Genomic DNA, 19,524 nt, shown 5'->3' with positions numbered 1-19,524 from the left:
CAAAACAGTAAAAAAAAAACAGTAAAAAAAATAAAAATTATTTTAAAATAAATAAAAAATGTGTAAAAATAAATAACTAATAGAAAAAGCACAACCCCTCCCTCCCCCCATATAACATACACATATTGTGGTGCACACCATGCACATGTGCTGCGGTGCGTTGTTAGAACGCATCGTAGTGCATGATGTTTTTTTATTTATTTGTTTTCTTTAAAAAAAAACATTACATTAACTGTGGCAGCGCATGGCAAAGCTTTGTGACGCCTTGTGTTGCAATTAAATATACACCTGTATCATTTTATCACAACACAAACACCAAAACAATTTTTTACATAAGTCGATTATTTACAGTTTTGCATACCTTCATTTTTTTACCTTTTCGCAAAAAGGCGCAATTACAAATTTGCTAATATTTGTTATTTATTAACTCAATACAGTTTTATCTTTTAGATTTAGTCAGAAAATATATTTTTTGTGCACGAATACTGATTTTGGTGTGTTTTAACAATTGAACTGTGTATTTTTATCGCTTTAATACTATTTTGAGAAACATTTGCGCAATTATCGCAGGCCCTACAAATTTAGTATCACCATCTTTTTATTCTACCGGGCCTGCGCTTTCAGAAAATATATGGTTTGGCGGGTCTTTTACAAACGCTAGCAACCCAGCAGTTAAAAATCAAATCAATAGGAAGAAATTGCAAAAATGGCTTGGCCAGCTGATTTGAAAAATGTTCCGGAAGGCTTGGCAGCGAAAGGGTTAAAACTTGGATTAACAATGCTTGTGCAACATGATCCACATGATGAGTAAGCGCCAAAAATATGTGTCAGGAAACTTTCTCAGTTCAAGCGAGTTTTATGAGCTCTCCCAAGGCCCACAGTCCAGTTCTTTACTTTACTTGATTACTATATCACATGCAAGCTGTTCAGTTGCAATGCACAGATTCCTCATTGTAGGAGGAGCTGGCTAGAAAGAAAAACATTCTGCTAAGAGGAGGAAAAGCCAGTTGCACTCGGAAACAATCGCAGATCAGTGAAAACTGCAAACATGTTTGACTTTCACAGTGTAAGAGCTGCTTTGGTGGGGGCTATCTCTTTTATTATTGTCCTGTTTTATGGAAAGTTCTTACGGAGGAGAAGTAAAATGCCCCCTGGCCCATTCCCTCTGCCAATACTGGGTAACTTTCTGCAGCTTCACTCTGATGGATTAGTGCCAGCCCTGATAAAGGTGAGTGTAAAATTCATATGATTCTAATATATAAAAAAACTGCAGCTGCTGTGGAAGAACTTGTTTGGTCTTTTAACGTTAAAGGAGAACTATGAGGTGAGTGCTTTTCACTCACCTCATAGTTCTAGCCGACCTGTGACAATGAGACTGTCACAGGTCGGCTCAGTAGATCGGGAGGTAACAGGGGAGGGGGTGGATTCCCTCCACCCCGCTCCGATCCGCCAGCGCTGACTGGCGGAACGGACGGGGGCGGGTACAGCTGGCTCTGCCTTTGGATAGGCAGAGCCAGCTGTCAGTCACGCAGCTGGACGGATCCCGGCACAATTGTCGGTATACTGAGCCTAAGGTGACGGGAGGACACTAGTTTGTGTCCTCCCGTTACCCTAATGTACATCTGCCTCTCCCTTTGGATACGCAGAGCCAGCTGTCAGTCACGCAGCTGGACGGATCCCGGCACAATTGTCGGTATACTGAGCCTAAGGTGACGGGAGGACACTAGTTTGTGTCCTCCCGTTACCCTAAGGAGAACTATGGGGAAAAAACTTAACCCCATAGTTCTCCTTTAAGGTTGTATTTACTTTGGCTATAAATCTCATTTCTATCTAAGGTTCTGTGATTGCTTATATTATCATTAACTAAAGAATTTAAAACTTGTATAAAATGAGCAGCGATCTTGTCAGATCAGAATGTGGTTTTTATTGCATTATATATTTTCTTAAATACCATAATTAAATATGGAAGAGCAAGCTTGTAAAATATTAAGGTCATAGCCAAAGCATTTTTAAAAGCTGAACTCCAGCCTTCCCTTGTGTACTGAAATTACTTACTTTGATTTCACTGCACACTGTGAGCTTCTCACAATGCGTGTTAACAAAACTACAGCAAGTCAGATAGAGCCAGCCTCATTTCCTGGTTGGAGAACATCTAGCATTGTTTACCACTTTCCTCTTCTGCGTAATTGTCCCTGGCTGGACCCTTTCCTTCATTAAATTTCAGTTCTTTCAATTATGGAGCCTCAGTATCACAAGTCTGTGTTACCCAAGGTCGTATGCATGCACATGCAGTCTGCATAGGAACACCTTTAAAGGCATTTTAATATTTGCATACCTCTTTCCTAGAGCCAGACCATTGCTTGCATCATGGCTCAGTACTCTTGATAGATTACTGAGGCAGGATGATGTGATGTTTATTGGAAGCTATGTACAGCACCCTGCCAGTCCCTAACACTGCAATGTTTACATTGCTTTATCTTAATATTGTTGTTGTTAATATTTATTTTTGTAACTTTATTCTGCCTTCAACATTTAAAAGTGTAATTTCATAAGATAATTTAAGAGGGTGGGTTTAGGGGCGGAGTTAAGGCCGAGGCAGGGTTGGGGTTAGGTGGGGCAACTGGTGGCGAGTAACTCTTAAGGCCTGGCTAGTAGCTCAGGACTTGAAATTTTGAGCCCTGAAATAAGGTATATGAGGAAAACAGAAAGATTTTATTTTAAAAAATGTCATTGGTATGCTGATGAGGGGGAAAGGAGGGACCAGGGAAGGCAAATATAAGCAAATAATACTTCGGCTTTAAATAAAACACAACAATAACTCAGAATATGCAAAGTTTGTAAATACACTATACTTTATCAGTGAAACCGACTAACCTCCATGAGAGTGTTTGCCATGTCTCCATTCCTGACCTGTAGCAGGTTCCCAATAAGTGGGAGGGCGGGGAAGGACCCGGGCGAAGCCGTTGCTTCCTAGACACCTGATTCCAGATAAAATAAAGAATTATAAGACACAGCAGAGCAGTGAGGAGGAGAGTCCCGCATCCCAATGCCTCCATGTTTGCTGTTAGTGCAAGATTTCATGTACGGCTTAACTACAGCTTCTGTGTTCACATGGACTTCATCCAAGGGGCCAGAATCTCGAGTTCTTTGAGTCCTGCAGTGCTCGCTGGCTGTTTGCCACATATTTCTCAAGAGCTGATAGAGAATGAATAGGAGGAAGGGGACAGGGTCCGGGAACTCTCTAAGAAAGGATTAACAAATGCAATCTTGCCATATAAAGTGTGGCAACCTAAAACCGCATTTAAAAAAAGTTAAGGATACAACTTTTTTTTTTGGCATTTAAACAAGTCACAAATATGTTTTAAAAGGGACCAATTGCTATTTAATTTTTGCTTTTAATCTGTTTCTTAACCGATGCTTAAAGAAAACTTGTCATGAGAATAATACTGCATGTAGTCTCTGACTTTTGACCTTTCAAAATTGCTGGCTGTTATACTAAACCTACGTCTTCAATACTTGTCCAATCACTGATCTGTTACGAGTATGCACTAAGCTAAGTCAATACTACTAAAAGAGAACTATGGGGTAACCTTTTTATCCCATAATTTTCTTTAGGGTCACAGGAGAAAATATACTAACGTCCTCCCGTGACCCAAAGCTCAGTATATAGCGAGATATAGCTTGCTATATACTGAGAGCGCCTCAGCCGAGACGGATCCCGACAATACTGTCGAGATCCACCCAGCTGGGTGATTGACAGCGGGCTCTGCCTATCTAGAGGCAGAGCCAGCTGTGCCCACCCCCTCCCTGTCCCTTCCACCAGTGAGCGCTGAAGGATCAGAGAGGGGAGGGGGGGAACCCCTGCAGGGAGCGGTAACTGTCAGTCATCACTCTCTGCAGGGAGATGATAAGGAAGTGAGCGAGCGACGGTATGTGTTCGCTCACTTCCCGATCAATAGAGCCGACGTGTGACAATTACAATGTCACGTGCCGGCTCTAACTATGAGGATGAGTGTAAATCACTCACCTTATAGTTCTCCTTTAAGTGCAAAACTGTAATACTGAAGCTAAAGGAGCAAGACAGCTCTCATTGATTCTTATGTGATGTGATTTCACATGGGGATTCCTATCATGTCTGCCTGTCAGTTTTTCAGGGGGATCTGATCGGAAGCTCAGTGTTAATCTATGGACAGCCAGATCTAAACAGACCTGTGTCCATTTACATCCAATTACCCTTGACTCCAGCCAGGTCCAGAAAATCAAATGGAACAGAGTTTCATTTTGGCGGACCTGAACATGCCAGATCAGGGGTAACCTAAACGGACACTGGATTACCAATGAATGGATGTCATTGGACATTAGATTCCAATGAATGGATTTCTAGTGACAGGTGACATAATCAGTCACACGATGCATAGGTTGGGATCTCATGAGAACTCCTGACCACACACATTTTCCTACACTATTGACATCATATTTGGGCCACCTAAATCAGTCCAGCAAGAAGAGGCACACCAATGGTGACAATTATTTATATATGGCACTGCTGTCTTTAGAAGATAGGAGTCCTGGGTTTTGGTTTTTTTTTTAGAATTTACAGTTTACAAACAGTTTTTATATTTTTCATGTTACATATTTTAGTTTTAAATGTGTTTATGGCTCAACATAAATGTTATGATATTTATTATTTCAGGTGAAACTCGAATAATTAGAATTTCATGCAAAAGTTCATTTATTTAACTAATGCACCTTAAAAGGTGAAACTAATATATGAGATAGACTCATTACATTCAAAGCAAAATAGTTCAAGCCGTGATTTGTCATAATTATACAATATTCTAATTTTCTGAGATTGTGGATTTGGGGTTTTCATGAGCTGTAAGCCATAATCATCACAATTATGACAAATCACGGCTTGAATTATCTTGCTTTGCATGTAATGAGTCTATCTCATATATTAGTTTCACCTTTTAAGTTGCATTAGTGAAACAAATGAACTTTTGCACGATATTCTAATTATTCGAGTTTCACCTGTATATTACTTTAATTTTGCATTCAACTTTGTAAAGTTTTATTTTTTTATGCACACCATTGTTGAGTGTCATCTAGCTTTAACTTTCTTCATCATTGTATTCTATTCTTTTGATTAAACCTTGGACTAACAATGCTTGTGCAACATGATCAGTAAGAGCCAAAAATATGTGCCAGGAAACTTTCCAAACATCAGTTCAAGCGAGTCTTATAATGCCCCCTGGCCCATTCCCTCTGCCAATACTGGGTAACTTTCTGCAGCTTCACTCTGATGCATTAGTGCCAGCCCTGATAAAGGGGAGTGTAAAATTCATATGATTCTAATATCTAAAAAAACTGCAGCTGCTGTGGAAGAACTTGTTTGGTCTTTTAACGTTAAGGTTGTATTTACTTTGGCTATATATCTCAGTTCAAGCTAAGGTTCCGTGGTTGCTTATATTATCATTAACTAAAGAATTTAAAATTGGCCCCAATTTTCCAACCTCTTGCAAACAGCCTTTAAACTTTAAATTTTTGCTTTAAATAGAGAATTACATGGTTAACATCCCTACCATTTTTTTTAGCTCTCTGTTTACCACTGGGAAGATTTCCCTTCACTTGCTGTTCTGGAGACACAACAATAAATGAGAGGAAATCTCTTCAAAGTGAGAGACATAGCAATCTTTTTTTCTTCAAGATTATTGCACGGTAATTTGTATAGGAAGATATATGTACCTATTAAAATAACAGCGGCTGTGCAATTCTTCCCAACTAGGAATAATTTATTTGTTGTGAGTAGTAAAAAAAATATTTCCACTTTTAAGAGAAGTCATGAAAGGTTTTCCAGCATCAGTATCCTGGTATTGTTTCACAACCCTTTCTATTTCCAAATATTGTGTAGAAAGCAAATCTAGTGAGAGCTAAAAGCTCCAACAGAGACAAAATGCAGCAATAGAACCCTCCAACATTTCGCTTTAAAAAATAATTGTAAAGCTCTATAGTTGCTATTAAGTCTAAAGTTAAATTAAGTAAACCTTTTTGATGAAGAAGAGAAAGGTTAGAATTTCAGTTAGATTTTTTTTGTTGACTGCGTCCCTCTTAATGAGCTGTGCCCTTATTTCCTGCCCACAAGTCACCATAACATAGAACTTTTAGATGTCAGTAAGCCTGAGATTCCTGGGTACAGGTTGAGGGGCTAACTGTGGTAATATTACATGGGGATAATAGATACCAACATGCTTTCATTGCAACAGTCCTGCAAAGGTTAGTAGTATGGTCCTCTGGACAAGCAAGGACAGTTATAAATTGGCAATTGTTAAATATGCTGGTAACAAACGGCAATTGTTAAAAAATGTGGGAAACAAATGGGCAATTATTGCAATATTATTATTACATAGTATTTATATAGCGCCAACAGTTCGCGCAGCGCTTTACAATGTAAGGAAGACATTACAATTACAATACAATTCAAGACAAGATGGTAAGGAGGGCCCTGCCCCTGAGGGCTTACAATCTAAAAGAGGAGGGGAAAATGATACATAAGGAGGTAGCTGTGAGGAGATGAATTATTTGAGAATGTGATGGTTCAGTGGTTAGGTTGAGGTGGGATAGGCTTCCCTGAATGAGTTTTTTGAGGAGCAGCGGGTGGTCAACAGTGTCAAAAGCAGCAGAGAGGTCTAATAGCAAGAGTAAGGAGTAGTGGCCGTTGTTTTTAGCTGTTATTAGGTCATTGGTGAGTTTTAGGAGGGCAGTTTCAGTGGAGTGTTGAGGGCGAAAGCCGGACTGAAAGGGGTCCAAAAGGTTGTTATTAGCGAGGTGGCAACTCAGGCGGTTGTAGATAAGGCGTTCTAGTAGTTTAGAGGTGAATGGGAGTAAGGAGATAGGTCTGAGATTATTGAGGTTGGTAGGGTCCAGTGAAGGTTTTTTGGGTATTGGGGTGACTAGTGCATGTTTGAGAGGGGTAGGAAAGATTCCAGTAGAGAGTGAAAGATTGAAAATGTGAGTAAGAGAGTGCAATATGTGAGAAACAAATGGGCAAGCCTTACAATATGCAATAAATTGCAATAAGAGTAACACTAGTGACAATCATACCTCCCAACATTATAATATGAAAATGAGAAAGATCCTGGAGGGTAGTGGAAACGCTGAGTGTGCAGGTCCATGGATCCACCCAGAAAATACCTCTTACTTACTGTGCTTTGAGTGAAAGTCTCAAAGATGCACATCCTGTCAATATGGCAGCACCTTCTGTTATATCTGAAGCCAGACATCACAGTATCTCTTGAAAAAAGGGGCAAAGGAAGGAATGCAGCTAGACACAGAGCGGTGAGGACATCCCTATCTGTAGTCCAGCTGCAAAGCCTCCAGCCCCATAATAGCAAGTCTGTATGGATGTATGGACCTGAACCTGAGGCAAAGCCTGTGTATTGCACCGGTGGCACAATGATTGTGGGTCCACTGCTCTAAAAATATTACAAATCTGACCTTGATATACAACTTGTTATGCAAAGCTACTACTGCCATAACCTGAATAGGATAACAACGCATATTTTCAGAAAGGAATTAAATTTCATTCAACAAAACATAAACATGAATCGGGCTATACCTCGAACTCACCTCAACCTTAACTCAGGTTTCCAGACCAGATCAAACTTACCTATGAAGTTTGTATTGCAGGTTAAAGGAGAACTATGAGATGAGTGATTTCCACTCACCTCATAGTTCTAAGCCGACCTGTGACAATGAGACTGTCACAGGTCGGCTCAGTAGATTGGGAGGTGAGGGAACACATACCGGGTTCCCTCACCTCTCGATCCTGTCACGGCTCTCTGCCGTGACAGGGGGAGGGCTGGATTCCCCTCTCCGATCTGCCAGCGCTGACTGGCGGAACGGACGGGGGAGGGGGCGGGTACAGCTGGCTCTGCCTCTAGATAGGCAGAGCCAGCTGTCACTCACGCAGCTGGGCGGATCCCGTCATCTACGTCGGGATCCGCTCCAGGTGCGGCATCTCAGTATACCACGAGCTGTAGCTCGCGGTATACTGAGCTTAGGGTAACGGGAGGACGCTAGTTTGTGTCCTCCCGTTACCCTAAGGAGAACTATGGGGAAAAACACTGACCCCCATAGTTCTCCTTTAAGCACTTAACTGCAAATTTACTAAAGGCAAACAATAGCATTTCACTTTCAAAATAGGAACATTATACAGATGCCCAGGAAGAGGTGTGAAAATTCTGCTTGAGGGATTATTAACAGTATGTATGATATGTAAACATCCAATTGACTCCAGGATTCAATTTAATACACAAGTGCAATTTGGGGGTCAGTTTCACAGTCCAGTAATAAAACAAATGTTCAACAAACATACAATTGCATACAAATTGAAATAGCCAATAGTAATGTAGCAATGTATTTCAATGGGAAAAATGTATTTTCTTTTTTTTCTATTCTGACATCGCTCCGTGTCAGAATAAAGAAAAAAAAGAAACAGCAGTGTTTCTCTCCTTGGCGGCCGGGAGCAGGAGACTCCCGGGGCGCCAGGGAGAGTTATCTGTTTGGAGATCAGTGTCCCTGGTTAGCAGGTAACCAGGGACGCTGATCTCTCTGCAACTGGCTGGAGCCAGCCGTAAGATCACGGCTGGCTCCGCCCAGCTGTCAGAAGCAGGCCGCTCGGCCAGCTTCGGCTTTCAGCACAGCTCAGCCGAGCCGATGCATATGCGTTCGGCTCGACTGAGCCGCTCGGCCACGTTCGGGAGCTGTACGGGCTATAGTGAATAGCCCGTACAGCACCCCTTCGGTTCTGCTGAACCAAAGGGGTCCTGGGGCCGAAGCTAGCCAAAGGATCGGCCGAAGCTACGGCTAGATCCTTCGGCAGCTTCGTGAATAGACCCTATAGTATCAGGTGGTGAGTCTTCTATATAACTCAATAGAACATAATATGGATCCCCAATCAAGGAGATCCCACCACCATTTCAAATGTGCGACAATTTGATTTAAAATTATTTGTTTATTATCTAAATTTAAATATATCTATCAATATAAATGACACACAAGTTACAAAAATACAAAAACCATGTGAAAAAAAGCACCACGCCCTTCTGACGAAGCCCCGGTGGGGGTGAAAGGCGTCAAGACTTGGCGTTCTTGTCTGGATGGCCTCGGCTATAGACACCCCTTGTTGAAGATGACAACTCATTCCCAGGCTAAATACTAATTCAAATATCTCCAGTCGGCCATTCGATTGACATTTAGCCGCCATTTGGACTTGCTCTGCTTACAACCTGAGCCTAGTGGTATCTTTATTGGCATTCACTATGGATCCCCATTGACCTAGGGTCCGCAGAAGTAGAAGCTTCCGGTCTGCGGCCACACTCACAAACTGGAACTAAAGTGACGTTCCATTTTGATACCGGATACCATTCCAGGAACACAAACATCATTGAATGTCTCCCTGTTAAGACTTTTTTAAGTCTGGTTATTCATACTACAGCATTTCTTCGGATACACAACAGTGGAAAATCCTGGCTGCATGACCCAACAGCATAACTGTGAGTGCTACATTATATTTCCTTTGATAAGGATCGATCCATATCAATATTGTTGATATGGATATTGTTATTGTTATTGGGAACCTTTCTTCTCTTTTTTGGACAAACATTCATTGAAGGGGTGCACTGATCATTGTGTCTATTTCAAAGTTATTATACATACTCTAGCCGAGTGCCATCTTTTTACTTGGTTTTTGTATTTTTGTAACTTGTGTGTCATTTATATTGATAGATATATTTAAATTTAGATAATAAACAAACGATTTTAAATCACATTGTCACACATTTGAAATGGTGGTGGGATCTCCTTGATTGGGGATCCATATTATGTTCTACAAAGTCAAAATACTTTTAAAAACGATTTAAATATAAGTATTATTATTATACAGGATTTATATAGAGCCAACAGTTTGTGCAGCGCCTTACAATATAAGGAAGACATTACAATCACAATACAAATCAAGACAAGATAGTAAGGAGGGCCCTGCCCCTGGGGGCTTACAATCTAAAAGGGAGGGGGAAGTGATACATGAGGAGGGAAGTAGACATTTAATTGATAGAGGACATGCAAAATGCATACTCTTTACTAAACCATCAAATTACATGCTTTAATACTTCTACAGATATCCAAAAAGTATGGTCCCTTCTGCACTGTTCACTTTGGTTCAAGACCTACTGTTGTTGTTACTGGTTATCAAGCCTTAAAGGAGGTATTTACTGATTATGGTGACGCTTTTCTTAATCGAGGATCAATACCTGTGTTTGACCGTCTCTTCAAATATGAAGGTGAGAAGTAATGCTATAAAAGATGTCTTCTGAATAAATGCTGACTGGCTCTACATTTTATTCTAGCATTTAAAGTGAGCCTTTCAATAACTTTGTAAGTATCTATGTATAAATTCCTGACAATTCTTAGTATACTGCAATAGTATATAGTTATAGTATTTTTGTGCTACCTAAATCCTTAAAATGCAACTAAAGGGTCATGTGTGGCAATCTAAACATGTACTAAATGCAGTTACTATGTGATGCACAAGCCTTATAAAGTAAACAGAAACTTCCATTACTTTTCTTGAACGAGTCAAATTCTCCTTTTTTGTGTCTCAAATACTACCTTCCCCATACACCGCAGCTCACAGTGGGAGTGCTTCAGCAACACAGGCAGTGCTGTCAATCCAGATAGTAGTGGGCAAAGCTAGGTGGTGACTAGGTGTGGCTAGGTGCTGATTGACAAGCTACAGGCAGGGGGACTAAGAGAAAATTAAAAAAAAAGTACAGGCGTGCTTATAATAAATTGCTATAGCACATTGTTTTAGATTGATGGCCATAGGTATACTTTAAAAAATATCTACACCCAGAAATCAAGAAAACACAAAATGCAGTATATGTTAGCTTAGCAATCCTTAAATGTGGTGGCTGCGTTTGTTTTTTTTTTCTTTTTTAACATACTTCCTTTCTTTGGGTGGCTTCATTCTATGGAGGACCAATGACACCACCCTTGGACAGCAGCATTGTCACTCAGTGGAGAGGGTAGTGTTAGATGCACTAGCAAATTGAGATGGACTTCACTAACAAATTAAATCCAAACACCAGCTAAAGGTGGCCATACACTTTTCAACCATCGCAAGATCTTAGTCTTGCGATGGTTGTAAAGTAATTTAAAAAACGTACGATCTGCTCATCTTGGACAGTCAGATCGTACTTGCGATCATCGCAAGCCCGCCCCCCTGAGGGGTGGGCTTTCGATGACCACAATGCTGAACGGGCAGTGTGCGCATGCGCACACCGGCCCGTTCGGCATTTGTCTCCCGAGCATGCCACAAACCAGCCTAAAATCGTAAGATTTTCGGCTGGTTTTCTAGCATGCTCCTTAGACAAAAGACGTGCGATCGTACAGTAGAAACGGTCGCATGTCTTCACTCACACTGCACGATTCTCATACGATTGCGGGACTTCCCGTGATTCTCGTACGAGAATCGTGCAGTGTTTGGGCACCTTAACACTTTTTTAAGCAGTTACAGCATTTTTTCCCTTTTTGGATAAAGTTTTTGCATAAATAAATAAAAGCTAACTATTGTAAGCCACCCTCTGTTTGCCTCCTTTGCTAACTAGCTTTGTCTGTTAAAGGAAGTTGAAAAAAACAAATTTACTGGCCAGATTACCAGGTAAAAATAAAAGTAAAAAAGCATGAACAAAACGCCACTAATTTAGCAACTATATTTATGGATTTATAATCTGCAATGTATTATATTTTTACTTAGTGGGTTTCATAATGTTGTTCAGCATGTTCAGCTTTTCCTGTGTCTGACTGCAATATTGTAACTTTGCAGCAATTCACAAGACGAGCAGCTGCAGCTGGGAGTGATCTGTGTCATAGCGTATACTGTGGTCATGATAGTAATAAATACCTGTAAAGGTGCCCATACACCTTATATCTGTCGTTTTTCGTATGCGATCGCGTTTTCGTCCGATATTCGTAAGGTTGATGGGCAGTGTACAACCTCAAATACTTTACAATCGATCGAATTTTGACTAACCAGCAGGTTAGAAAACTTCGGTCGCTCTTACGATTTGCGCAAGGTTGGTGGCGTTTCCGTACGTTGAAATTAATAATCGGGGAAGGATGGGGCCGACATACGAAGATTATACGATGGTTCGATCATCGGACGAAAGGTTTCGTCCCATGATCACAAGATGTATGGGCACCTTAAGTGTTACCTTTACACATTACTTCATCATGCAATCACACTCATAACATCAAAAATATATCTGATGCATGGTCCACTTTAATTTTTGTGTCTGTCTGTTCCTATAGGTGTGTGTATTCATACTTCCAGTATTGCCTTGAAAGTAATCCTGCAAAACATTTGAGGTAGTTGATTCCCTGGTTTGTGCACGTGTCTATTGCTTAGCCTACTGTGAACACACCATGTACAGGATAAGGAGGTGGAACATTACAAAACTAATGGGGTTCTTTTATCCCCATAATACTGACAAAGCCAGGATGACTAACTAAAGGCCAGAGCAGATTGTGCTGTCTAAATACATCTCAAGACCTCATTTTCGTTTTGAGGGAAATGTGCCTTTAATACAAAGGATAACCTAAAGAGAAATAGTTAATAACGTGGTCTACCTTTGCAGACCTACATACAAAAATGATACTTTATTTGCATGGTCTGGCTTTGAGACCAAGGCTCAAAGAAGTATACAGTAAAGAAAAGCCAGCGAAAAGCTGGTAATCCTTATTTCTATAATTACTGCTAGTCAGGGACTTAGTAAACAATAAAAACCATAGCATCCACATGACAGGCAGGAAAATAGCATTTTCTAGAAGGAGAGGTAATGGCAATTCACATATTTATCTTCCTGCTTTGTACTGATTTAATTCCAATTACACTTTAGTATTGTTATTTTTCTGTTGTTGTTTAGGCTTATCTTTCACCAATGGAGATACATGGAAGCAGCTAAGGCAGTTTTCCCTGCAGACTCTTAAAGATTTTGGAATGGGTAAGAAGAGTTTAGAAGACCCCATCGTGGAGGAGGCGCATCATATTGTGGAACAATTCAGAAAATTAAATGGTGAGTATTAAGGGCCTTCACATTCTTTTACAGCCAGATAAGAAAACATTAGTGTTTCACTGAAATGTCTTTTAAATGGCATTGAGGTTTTCTTTTTCCAAATGTTAGTCATATGTCTACCTGACTTTGACCTATACCACATAGGAGTTCCATCTGAAATCCTCCATAGTCCTGAACAGGCATGTTAGCAGACTAGATTTAGCACCAATATATGCAGCAACGGTTACATGTTTCAGTTTGTTGCATTTTCATCCCTGCAAAGTTGTTGTTGCAATTTCATCTCTGCAAACATATGCATCATTGCACGGGCACTGTTGCATATGTTGTAGTAGGCTTGAAGCCAGTCTCACTAAGCTTTGTTGGTGTCACTTGGGTCCAGTTGCAGTGCGGGTCATCACTGAGAGCTGCAAAAGGACCCAAACAATCTAGCATCTCCCTCATGGGTGAGCGCTAGATACTGTTAGCTGTCAGGCACTGCAAGAGGAAGGGATTGTAATTGCAGATTCTGGTCTTGTGAGTACACATTGAGCTCTACTATGTATCACCCACAGCAAGGCTGTATACCACTAGTGATTAATGTGTTACTGAACAGTTGAAATAGAGGTATTTGCACATACAGCACGCGTATGCTACAATATCCTTTTCCATTAACTACACTACTTTCTTATGTTTAGGAGAACCTTTTGAGCCCAGCACCACCTTGATGTGTGCCTCTTCTAATATCCTTGCCAATTTATTAATGGGGACTCGCTATGACTACAATAACAAAAAGTGGATGGAAATCCTGCAGAAGTCACGTGAAGCTTTTCATATTGCTTCATCTTTCTGGGGCCAGGTGAGGATTTTATCATTGATGCCCAGAGATTAGGACCATGGTTCACATGACATCTGAACAAGAACAGGTAATGTCACTAGTTAAGAGATGAGAGAATTCATTCACAGACACCTGGATTTCTGCAACATTTGCCTGAGCTGCTGAGTGCATTGATTTAGCCCTACAGACCTAGGTAGAGCAAGGGCTTTCATTATAGGGCTCTTGCAGATGGACGACGGCTCCCGTATACCATGAATGCCAGCATATTTCCACTGGCAAAAGCCCCAAGTACATGTATTTCTTCACATTAAAATTAATGGCTGTATGTTGAGGGAGGATAAAAGTTGTGACTACGTAAATCCCTGGATTTCCAGATGTAAAATATTGGACGCAGACAGGTGAGGGGAAATTTTGCGACTAAGACATCTGTTCCTGTGAAAACTGTTAAAGCTTCTCACTTTTGGGAGACTTTCTCTCACTTTCGGTTGTGTCTTAGGGACAGGAAGTGAAGAGAAATCTTCCCAAAGGGACCCAAAAAGATGATAGTTATAGCCACTCCCCACCCCAACCCCAAAAGTCTTGGCTTTAGCTATACTTCTTTTATGGACTGAGTATATTTTTTGTTCTACTACTTAACTGAATCTTGTTGTATTAACTTTCTTGACAGCTGTATGACCTTTTCCCAAAAATCATGAGCTATTTACCAGGACCTCACAGAAGCATTTTTACTCTTCTTGAGCCCCTTGAAAATGAATTGATGGATAGCATCCAATTTCACCAGGAGACTCTGGATCCGGCTTGTCCTCGAGATTATATCGACTGTTTCCTCATCAGGATGAGACAGGTCAGACAACACCTAGATCGATAGATTCATGCATTCCAAACCTGCTTCTGAAGCCCGAGAGGTCTCACAGGCACACATTTGCATAACTATTACATTATTCTTGGTAAGAAAGCAAGCAAGCATAAAGCTGAACTATATTTTTATTTACAGGAAGAGAAGACTGTTGGTCTAAAAACGCCATTTACTGTGAGAAACCTCAAAGCATCAATCTATGATATGTTCTTAGGTGGAACAGAAAGTACTGCAGTCACTGTAAACTTTGGATACTTAATACTGATAAAGAATCCTGAGCTACAAGGTACAATAGATGAAGTAATTTTAGTGGGGTGTACCTTTTAGGGTTTCTGAAGACAGGATTCAGTTTCAGGAGGGGGTCAAAGACAGCATGCTTTAAGATACTTTGACTCACTTTTGAGTTGCTTTGAATTGGCTTTTAGATAAGCATAAAGATCTTCTTCTGAAGTTCATGAAGTTGCTTTGAGTTTCTTTGAGTTGACATGTATGAGGCAAAAATAGCAGCTCAGATGCAAACAACAGGCAGTGTACATGAGCCCTAACAAAAAAACTGCCTGGACTGACTCAGCAGTGGGGGCCGAAAGGCACAAATGGAATAGGAGGCACACTGGGGATCCTTCTTTTTATTGGAACCTAACATTCCTAATGGCTTTAGCCATGAAGAGGATTTCTAAGTCAGGTGGAACCTCTTTTTTTGCCAAGCAGTCCTCACTTCTCACAATACCTTTGTGAAAAAATAAAGACATTCTTCGTTTGTTTCAGTGCCTGGTTCAACCAAATTTGGTAATTATAACTTGAAACTCCCATGTGTAAGCACCAAATTAATTGGCAATAACAAAAACTGTGTTGGATTTTGTTATACGGTAAAATCCTAATTTCCTGCTATACCATCATAGTCTTCTGCAGAAATAAATGAATACCACCCTGGTTAATACACTACATCAACTACATCATATAGGGCAAAACTCAAAGTAAACCTGCCAGCCAAAGCTCTACTCAAGTGGTATGATACAAAGAAGAGAGCGCCAGTTGACACTGCAGTTAATTTTTTTTATCACAAAGATAAAGAGATGTACTATACTATACTATACTATACTAACACTTATCTTAATCTTTGTGAGAAATAAAACATGTAACTTGACTGTCCACCATAGCCTGGCACTTTATTCTTTTTTCATCCCACTTTTGCCCTGAAAACCCCAGTCTAGGTCTATTGGATTCTAGTAAGCTGTCACAATGTATCACTTTCAGCGGTGGCATTTCAATAAAGTAGGTGTTGTCCTATCTCACGTAATGTACCGTAAAGTTGTAGAAGATTCCAAAACCACTGTCAAGCAAGACCCTAACCTCCAACCCTTATGAGAACAAAACCATAACCACAGTGCCTATCACCTCAATTAATATTCAACATTCCCCATCTAGGCATGGGGTTGACCGTTAAGTATTTTATATGGAGGGAGACTTTAATGTTATATTAGGGTGTGTGGATTACTTAGTTGAAAAGATACCTGCTTTTTGCCACCTGTCTCATATAGTGAGTGATGATTTATCTGCAGCAGTAGCTGATAGAATCGTTGATGGAGCTTTTACACTATTAGATAGGCAAACAGTTCATGTAATTGCTATGGGGTCCCAATAGTAAAGTGATCCCTTGTCATGCGACCTGCCGTTCTTGGTCACTGAGGTGTTGCCCAATGTTGATATGCACTTTCTGCTTTCTGGTCCATTGCATAGTTTGCTTCAATACATTTTTTTAATAAATTAGTTTTGTAAGTAGGGAGGTGGATGAAATGTGAGAAACAGAAAACTCAGTACATCTTATGTTCTTCTCTGAATACTTAAAAGATATGATTCATGAAGAGATTGAGCAAGTGATTGGCCAAGGCCGGGAACCTAGAGCAGGGGATCAGAGCCAGATGCCATACATGAACGCTCTTATCCATGAGATCCAAAGGTACAGTGACATCTTTCCAATGGGTTTTACCAGAGCCACCAGCAGAAATATTACTTTCCATGGCTACTACATACCTAAGGTACGTAAACACTGTCAATGAGGACTGCTTACACATAACGCAGAAAAACATTCAACAACAGGCTTCGATGTATAAAAAAAGTTCAGACTACTGACCTAGGGCACTCAATCAAATTCAAAATGTTATTATTCCACTTTTCAATTTCTGGTTTTGTAATTTATTTATTTTTCTTTAGTTTTGGATAGAGTGGGGAAGATATGCAATTTTTGTTGAATTATATTTCTGACTGTGGCCCAATTGGGGAGACTTCCCTTACTTTCTGTGATGCCATTGCAGAAAGTGAGCAGTGCAGTTGTCAGAGGGAAGCAAGTGCAGCAATAAAAAATATTGCCAAACGTTCTTACCTTCCCATACTCTACTAAAAATGTGTTTTTGTTTGTCTTTTTGCTGCACCTGACCATCACCTGTTCTGAAGGAACACAGTGAAAGTGAGAGTAAATCTCTCCAATAAGACTCAGACAGAAATTAAACCCTGACAATACCTCTAACCACTCTCCACTTGATCTAATAGAAAATTAAACATTATGGATGGAGTCGGACTTTGAAGCAGAACTGGCATTATGTTCACATAAAAAACATTGTCTGTAAAAAGGGTATTTTCATTAAGTGCATAATTTGTGTTACTTGTGCAGTGTTTACATGAAATACTTTTTGACATGACTTTCAGATTTTAAATGCATATATTTGTAGATTAGCAGGGAGGGTAGATTAGCCAGTACAAAAACACCCTAACTTCTAAATAGCTGTTGGGATCATTTATCAGTCACATAGACAGTGCATTGTTTTCAGTAATGTGAGATGGGGCACTGTAAAGTAGAAAGAAGAAAAGACAAATTTGGCTACCACCATATATGTAAAACATTACCAATCATGCAGTGCGGAAATTAAAAGATTATTTTAATTAAATTAAGATTTTTCACGATCTCTTAAACATCTATCTAAAATGTCATTAAAAATAATTTACATTGCTTTTAATGCCTTTTAATATGTTTTAATTTGCCTTATTATTTCATCATTAGTGGCAGTGGTCAGATGACACAGAAGCAGATCTGCATTCCCACATTAAAATGAGGTTTGACAGCAACATTCTGTATTGTTAACTCCCTGCTATAAAACTCTTCTATTTACAGGGAACCAATGTGCTTCCAATGTTGACCACAGCATTACAGGATTCCTCGCATTTCGAAACACCTTCAGAATTCAACATCAAACATTTCTTAGATGAAAATGGCAAATTTAAGACAAATGATGCTTTTCTACCATTTGCTGCAGGTAATAAAGTGCTGTAACACCTAACTATATTTGGGTAATGTTGTGGTTCACAAAGTCACTCACGATTGTAGCTCTATCTTGAGGACATCCTAGCTTTTGTAGAAAGAAGGAGGGGGGAAGGGCAATTAATGGTAGCAGATAAAGCAGTGCCATCTATGTTGATTGGAGTAAATGCTTTATCATCAGCCGGGCATTATTTATGATTAGGGATGACAGAATCATGAGAGTCACCAATGTGAATATCTGTCTGCATGTAAATAGATGTAGTTGGTAGAGAATCACGTAGACAGTTGAGTTATATGATTCTATGCAGGCTGGAGCAATCTTCAGGAGAGTAAAGTAATTAGCAGTTTGGAGATTCACTGGTTTTAAAGCTGAACTCAAGGCAGCAAAAAGATACACAAATTAATGCAAATATGAATTAATTAGTACATCATTTTTTTAATGCAATATGTGTGAGTACCTAAATTTGACTTGGTATCAGTTTCCTGCAGCCCCTGTACAGCAGAGCTCAGACTAAGGGGGAGAGAAACAGCACAAGGAGCTAATCAGTAGCAAAGCAAAGGGCATGTTGGTAAGAGGAAAGACCAGAGTGACAGAGATGAAGTCATAAGTCTGCTGCTTCTCCTTTCATAATCTGGTCACAGGCTGGGTGGCCAGGACAAGACCTATACGTGTTACTTAGCAAAAATCAGGCCTCCTGTCCTGTCATATACAACTTTGGTGTGTCATGTTTCAGTAAATCATAGAACTTAGTAGACAGAAATGCAAATTCATTGAACAAAAAAAAAAACTGCACACTTATTTATTTCATCTGCATATTTAGGTGTGTCACTGTATGTTGTATGATTTCATTATTGTAGGAAAAAGAGGTTGTATTGCGAAGAATCTGGTGCGCATGCAGCTTTTCCTTTTCTTCACCATTATCCTACAAAGGTTCACCCTGAAATCAATGGTGGACCCCAAAGATCTTGACATCTCACCTTTGGAAAGCGGCATGGAAAACGTCCCACCAGCCATCAAGATCATCTTTATTCCTCGCACAATAGAAGGAGGAGCTTGAAGAAGTCTTATATTTTAGCACTTGGAACATCCAGTCTACATTATTCCATTATATACATTTTCATTAATGTTTATGCAAATAAAAAAGTGTGGGGCAACAGCGGCATATTGCATGAAGCACTTCTATTAGGTTGATCATTCTCAGGGCTAGCTTACATTAGCAGCACTAATTTTTAAAAATGTATAAGATTAAGTAGGTTATCATTGCCTAGTAACAAAATATTCTGTATTTTTAAAAGATAAACTTGGATAATTATTTTAGATACTTATGGTTTTTATACGAATCCAGGGATCCCAACCTAAAAAAAAACAATTTCAGGGAGGTGCCCTTCTCATTTTAGGGAGGTGCCC

At 39.9% G+C, this 19,524-nt stretch overlaps 2 protein-coding genes across 3 annotated transcripts in view; one reads left to right on the top strand and one right to left on the bottom strand.

The window, feature by feature from the left end:
* LOC108797800 (cytochrome P450 2G1-like) overlaps window positions 1-3,056 on the bottom strand; it is a 28,418-nt gene extending 25,362 nt beyond the window's left edge. Inside the window, exons 1-2 of one of the 2 annotated variants that reach the window (XM_018569460.1) lie at window positions 2,979-3,056; window positions 1,611-1,622 (exon numbers count right to left, since the gene is read on the bottom strand). In XM_018569460.1, the coding sequence (XP_018424962.1) occupies window positions 1,611-1,622; window positions 2,979-3,056 (90 nt within the window). Of the gene's footprint in view, window positions 1-1,610; window positions 1,623-2,976 lie in introns of both variants that reach the window. The other variant, XM_018569459.1, reaches the window with a different exon arrangement.
* Window positions 1,048-19,233, top strand: LOC108797796 (cytochrome P450 2C15-like). The gene is made up of 9 exons (XM_018569453.1): window positions 1,048-1,228; window positions 10,178-10,340; window positions 12,984-13,133; window positions 13,808-13,968; window positions 14,615-14,791; window positions 14,942-15,089; window positions 16,652-16,839; window positions 17,970-18,111; window positions 18,975-19,233. The coding sequence occupies exons 1-9, from the start codon at window positions 1,049-1,051 to the stop codon at window positions 19,172-19,174; spliced, it is 1,509 nt and encodes a 502-aa protein (XP_018424955.1). The 5' UTR covers window position 1,048; the 3' UTR covers window positions 19,175-19,233.
* Window positions 19,234-19,524: the final 291 nt, after the last annotated feature.

The sequence above is a fragment of the Nanorana parkeri genome, unplaced genomic scaffold, assembly GCF_000935625.1.
Source record: "Nanorana parkeri isolate BGI_ZX_2015 unplaced genomic scaffold, ASM93562v1 scaffold1337, whole genome shotgun sequence".
Classification (NCBI taxonomy): domain Eukaryota; kingdom Metazoa; phylum Chordata; class Amphibia; order Anura; family Dicroglossidae; genus Nanorana; species Nanorana parkeri.
The sequence above is the reverse complement of the archived record's forward strand: the minus strand, read 5'-3'. Positions and strand labels throughout refer to the sequence as shown.